The 6023-nt window shown below is 48.1% G+C and overlaps 1 protein-coding gene across 1 annotated transcript; it reads right to left on the reverse strand.

Annotated features, from left to right (window-relative positions):
- Window positions 1–703: 703 nt before the first annotated feature.
- RPS6 (ribosomal protein S6) lies at window positions 704–5615 on the reverse strand. The gene is made up of 6 exons (XM_014952586.1): window positions 5461–5615; window positions 4431–4562; window positions 3296–3506; window positions 2812–2958; window positions 1650–1807; window positions 704–846 (listed from the first exon to the last, which is right to left on the reverse strand). The coding sequence occupies exons 1-6, from the start codon at window positions 5464–5466 to the stop codon at window positions 751–753; spliced, it is 750 nt and encodes a 249-aa protein (XP_014808072.1). The 5' UTR covers window positions 5467–5615; the 3' UTR covers window positions 704–750.
- Between the last annotated feature and the right edge of the window lie 408 nt (window positions 5616–6023).

Here is a 6023-nt window from a genome sequence, read left to right on the forward strand (position 1 = left end):
ATGGCTGGCTTGGTCATGCTCAGTACTAATTTCAAGAGCAGAATGCTACTTAAAGAATCACAAAGTATCTCAAGTTGGAAGTGACCCATAAGGATCACCGAGTCCAACTCCCTGCTCTTCGCAGGACCACCTAAAACCTATGACAAAACACCACCCAGATTCTCCTTGAACTCTTGACAGCCTTGGTACCACCATTGCTTGCCTGTGGAGCCAGTTCCAGTGACTGCCTTAAGACCTCCTCTCTCCCCCCGCCATCGGGGCGGGCCATCTGTCAGTCTGGTTTTGGTAAATTCAGACAAAATCGTGACACGATCTTACACTCAGTATCACAGGATGCCTCACCTAGAAACACCACCCTGCACTTAGGAGTTAAAAAAAGAAAACCCACCAAAAAAAAGCTTTGAACAGTACAGCTGAGTTCTAGCTGCAGCTCCTAAAAATTAGATTTTAATTCCCATGGACACTGCTGAACCATCATACAGGATTTTGCTGTTACAGGCAAATCCTGCCCATAGAAAAATCAACACACACACAAGGTTATCATAAATTGGAACCGCTCACTGAAGATGTGAATGTATATTGCAATTCTGAAAGGGGAACTGAATCAAGATCCAGGTTTGTGGTTCCAGTTTAGTCTACCTGCATCACGCAGACCACTGTTTAAGAGATGGCCAGTAACAATATGCACTGGGAAGTCTCATACTGAAAGTTAGCCACAAAAAGTGTTTATTTTTAGTATCATGTACATCTTTACTTCTGACTTGATTCAGATTTAGATGTAGAAGCTCTCAACGAAGAAAGCCGGCGTCTCTTTGCAATCTGCTCCTGGCGTTTCTCCTTGGCTTCCTGAAGAGCAAAAGCAGCATGAAGTGAGCACTGAGACATTACACATAATCAAACACTTCAGAACATCTACAAAGGAATCAACTAGGGAAAAAGCAACTTGAACAAAGCTACTAGAAAGAATGGATTCCTTAGGTCAATAAAGCAAAATAAGAGTTTCTCTCACAGACCAGAGTAATTCTACAAGTACCCAAACTTGTACAGACCCGTGTCTTCAAACAATATGGGCTACGTCCCAAATGACAGTAAAAATACTAATAGGAGTTCACAGCATACTACAGGTGGATCTACTCTCAGTTTCCTTCTGGAAGTCATGGAACACTCAAGTACTGTGCCAAATATTCCAAAAAGCATTGCCTCAGCAGCTACTGCTGCTTTAGGTGCAAGAGCATACTCATCCAAACAAAGCACTTCTGGCCAAGTTACCTCCATCCAGGTCAAATGCTGGATTCCGTTTCTCCACACAATCACTCAAATGCTTGGGCATCCCAGTCAGTTCAAATGAATTCTAGTTTAAAATTGCTACTGCAAAACTTAACAGGCCAAAAGTGTTCACTGTTTTGTGAAACACCAGCTCTCAAGTTAAATTAATTGGTCTGGTTTATTTCTATTATTGTAGGATTGGTAAAAATAGATAGAAATAGTCAAAAACATCTGACCAGCAATGTTTATACTTGCATTCAGGCATTCCTATTCAAAATGAGCTAGGTCTGGAGCAGTTTTAAGTGTGTTTGAAGGTTTGTCAGAGCTGTTGATTCTGGGGTATGAGGTATTCCCATAGAGCCAAGGTATAAGGGCCAACTCACCTTCATTCTCTTGGCCAAGAGCTTCGCATATTCTGCTGCTTCCTCCTTATTCTTCTGAGTGCGCTGCTTCTTCAGAGCGATGCGTCTGCGCTTGTGCTGCAGGACTCGAGGAGTCACCAGTCGCTGGATCTTGGGAGCCTTGGTCCTGGGCTTCTTGCCTAAAAAAGCATTACAAATCAGCAGAGCAACAAAGTTTAAGTAAAGCACCTCTAACTACCTGCTTTTTTTGTGGAAATTCCCAGCTTCTCAGCAGGCCCGTTTTAAATAAAGCCCCCCAGTCTTAGAAGTCTTAAAGTACATATATAAACTCATCATCTAGCCTTCAGAACAAGCCTTATGTTTTCAGTGCTAAAAATCTGTCTACAATTCTACACAGGCACACCCTTTCTGTTCCCTGATCAAACACAAAAGAACCCAGAATTAAAATCTTACACTGCAAGAGACAAATGGGAAGCAGAACAGTGCCCTCCCAGAAAAAGCTCATTTCTGAGGCTGCCATAAGCAGTGTGGGAAGATCTCTACATACTGCTTTTTCCCTCCACCTCGTAAAAATGTTTCAGAAAAATCCCATATCACATTTAACCTTCTTTTATCAATAATTATTTTTGGATTATTTTTAGAACCACTAGTGAGCGTTACTCCAAACTCAAACATTTAAAATCAAACCATGCCAAAGTAGATGGAAAGGGAAGCACAGGGTATCAAGTATCAAGTTACGCCAGGGTAGGTTCAGGCTGGATATTAGGAAAAATTCTTTCACTGAAAGGGTTCTCAGCCATTGGAATGGGCTGCCCAGGGAGGTGGTTGAGGCACCATCCCTGGAGGTGTTCAAAAGACGGGTTGATGAAGTGCTGGGAGGTATGGTTTAGTGATGATGCTCCTTGTTTGTTGTGCAGGTGTCTATTTTTGTCAGTTAGGTTGACGGTTGGACAAGATGATCTTTAAGGTCCCTTCCAACCTAGAAGATTCTGTGATTCTGTATAAGAAATGGGGCAAGAAACTCCACTTCTTATCCCTAAGTTACAGCTGACAAAACATAAATACCATGACAGTCAGCTGCTGAATCTACTACTATAGTGTGCTTTTATTCACTGCAGGAGGCTGGACACCTCCTTGCTGATAATTACACAAAACCAAAGCGCTGTAGAATTTGAGTTCTTACCCTCTTTGTTCAGAGGCTTCCTCACAACGTACTGGCGAACGTCATCCTCCTTAGACAGGTTGAACAGCTTGCGGATTCTGCTGGCCCTCTTGGGACCAAGGCGACGGGGCACAGTTGTGTCAGTCAGCCCAGGAATATCCTTTTCACCTTTGAGAACACAAGTTTAAATATGCTAATTAACCCCACACCTAGCATCTACTAAACTTCTACTTTGTTAGTGAATTTCAATGATAACTTTACCAATCATACCACCTCCAGATACACTTTGCTGATTTAATGTGATCAGATCCCTAGCAGCAATAGAAGTGTTTCAGTGAGCAGTTTTAAAATGAAAAGAAGGTAATGGTCAGAAGGAATCTCAAGACACATTCACCCTGAAGAATTTGGAGCGCATTTGCATTCTACAGAACTTCTTTGCCACTAGCAAGCAGGCTCCTTGCAGGTGCCTAGTTCTACCTATTGCTTTCTTCATCTACACTCTTACCTTTTTTCACTATGACCAAGTTCAGAACACTCAAGTTGGCATCAACGATGCAACCGCGAACGGATTTGCGTTTTCTCTCTCCAGTTCTTCTGGGACGATAGCAGGAGTGGCCCTTGCTGAGCAGAAGACGGACACGTCCATGGGTCAGGACACCTTGCTTCATGGGGAAGCCCTGCTTGTCATTGCCACCACTGATCCGGACAACATATCCCTAAAAAAACACAGATACATGCTTCTTAGTCGCTCACATATTTCTATCATCTGAAGTAGAAGCAGTGGATGTGACAACATACTGTTCAAAGCAATGGGGCACTGCACCCATGATTCAGGAGATGTCACTGTTCCTGCTGATGTGACAACTTCTTTAACCAACCCCACTCCAACGGTTCAGGAATTTTACTTAACAGATGTGCAAAATGCCTCTGCATGTCAGAATTCGCATTTACTCTACTTATCTTCAAATAGGTATTAAAAAATTAAATTCCTATCCATTCAAAGTTTAAGCTACACCAGACTGAATTTTGTCCGTTATTGTGTAGCTTTTCTTTAACCCTAAACCTAACCAAACCCTGCTATAATCTCAAACTGGAAATACGCATACAACATAAGAGTGTCTGAAGCAGGAAAATGTGGATAAAAACAAAGAGAAAAGTAGAGCTTTTATTGCCTGCCTTGTGGAGGTGGCAGCAGAAAATATCAATTTGCCCAAATTCAGTGGGACCGTCCATATTAACACCCACCTATTTCAAGTCCATCCACCAGGCCTGACACACTCTTCCCCATGCACTAGCAGCAGTTTGAACACCACGAAGGCAATTTTCAACTTGTTCAGTAAAAAAGGCTTAGCAGTTTTACGGTACACATTTAATTTCTCCTGAATACCAAGATGGCACTCAAGGTACAAAAAGCCTACTGCAAAGACCAGTAAAAAATTCTAAAAACAAGGCTTTAAAACAGAAGATTTTAGATAAATCTGAGTAGCAGATCAGGTTAGCCTCATCACCAAGAGAAACTTTCAACATTCCTGCCAAAAGGACACCACACAAACACTCTAGCGTTGACAACTGCATACTGGAGAAATATTGTAATTTAAGCTCCTCAAATCAGCTCTGACACGTTCCTCTACGCTTCTTACCTTCCACTCCTCACCAAGAGAGTCAGCTGCAACCTCTGTGGCCATCCGTTTCTCATAGAATGTTCTCAGCTTGCGCTCATCATCCACTTCAATGAGCTTCTGGCAGCCAGTGGCTGGGAAAGAAATGTTCAGCTAACAGGAGAAAAAGAAAAATAAAAAAAAAAACAAAAACAAAGCAAAACAGAGCTGGGTTAATACCTCTCATCAGGCATTTTAACAGAAAATTAGCGTTTATCTCATGATTCCACCTTAGCACTTTAAAGCCAAAATTCCTCATCTGCACACATGAATGCTTACTAGCCATTGCCTGTCACCACCACGCTCAGAGAGCCAGGCAGGTCTGTCCTTGGCCACGCAGGGCCGTATCGCTCGTTCAGTTACACAGGAAAATGGCTTTACCATAGCTAGAGCCTAATCACCTTCAAGCAGTCCACAACCAAGCAAGCCAAGGTGAGAGCAGCAAAAACCCATTCCTCCTCCTTCTGCAAGCCCTTCGCAGCACCCACGCTATTAGAAAACTGCATAAGCCCCCTAAGGGGAGCGACACTTGCCGTTGGCGATCACCGCTTTTCTCGGGGGCCGGTAAAAGGCCCAGAGCCTCGCCAAGGCCTGCCGGCGCCTCCCTCTCTCGATCACGGTCTGGTATCGGCACAGGCCCAGCTCTAAGCAGGCACGGTGCCTTCCTGCCCGGCCCCGCCGCCAACAGCCTGGGCCTCACTCGCAAAAACCCTCCTAAGCCGAGGAACGGCCGCTACCGGAACCCACAGCTCCACGGCCCGGCGCCACGAGAGGCCCCACCGAGACTGCGAGACCCAGGCCAGCGCGGCCGCCATGTCGCCCCGCCAGCAATCCGCTCCCATCCGCCCCGCCAGCAATCCGCTCCCATCCGCCCCGCCGCGCCGCTCCGGCCCCGCCGCCGCGGCCCATCGCTCTCCGCCAGAGGCCCCAGGTGCTTCGCCGGAGCCATTTATAGAGCGGGACGCCGCAACCTCCCGATGGCGGCTCCGGGCCCCCCCCCGCGCCGCCTCACCTTCATCCTCGCCGGGCCGCACTGCCGCAGGAAAAGGCCGCACTTCCGCCCGCAGCCCCCACATACATCCGCCAACTCTCGCGAGAGCGGCACCGCCCGTCCCCCGCGTGACCGCCGCCACCCAATGGCGAGCGGTGCTGCGCCAGCCGAGGGGCGTGGCTGGGCTCATGCCCGGCGTTGGAGGAGGAGAGAGCTCCGCCAGGTGGCGGCTCTCGCAGGCAGGCGGCGGGGTACGTCTCTCCCCGCCTGTGGAAAAGAGTTCCTGGGCGGCGCTGGCTGCTGAGAGCGGTGCGGGGAGAAACTGTCCCTTCTGATGGCGCTGGCGTTAAGCGAGTGCTGTTTGGTTTTAAGGGCAGCAGCTTCACAGGGCAGCACCGACGGCCGCCACAGGGGGACGCCGCCCCACGCGTGAGGCGCTGGCAGCGGCGTGGGGAGGCGGGCTGGCGGGCGGGCCCCGCGGGCGGGCCCTGCCGAGGCGGTGCGGGGCGGGCGGTGGGAGCGGGCAGCCCCTCCCCGTCCCGTCCCTCCCCTTAGACGGGCCCGAGGCGCGGCGGGAGGCGGGC

The sequence above is a fragment of the Calidris pugnax genome, unplaced genomic scaffold (genome assembly GCF_001431845.1).
Source record: "Calidris pugnax isolate Ruff unplaced genomic scaffold, ASM143184v1 scaffold208, whole genome shotgun sequence".
NCBI classification, from domain to species: Eukaryota; Metazoa; Chordata; class Aves; order Charadriiformes; family Scolopacidae; genus Calidris; species Calidris pugnax.

Excerpts from the sequence above, each read along its gene's own strand:
- RPS6 (XM_014952586.1), bottom strand. Across the intron at positions 3,507-4,430 it reads CTCTTGGTGAGGAGTGGAAG|GGATATGTTGTCCGGATCAG; the intron begins GTAAGAAGCGTA and ends GTGTTTTTTTAG. Across the intron at positions 847-1,649 it reads TCTTGGCCAAGAGAATGAAG|GAAGCCAAGGAGAAACGCCA; the intron begins GTGAGTTGGCCC and ends TTTGCTCTTCAG.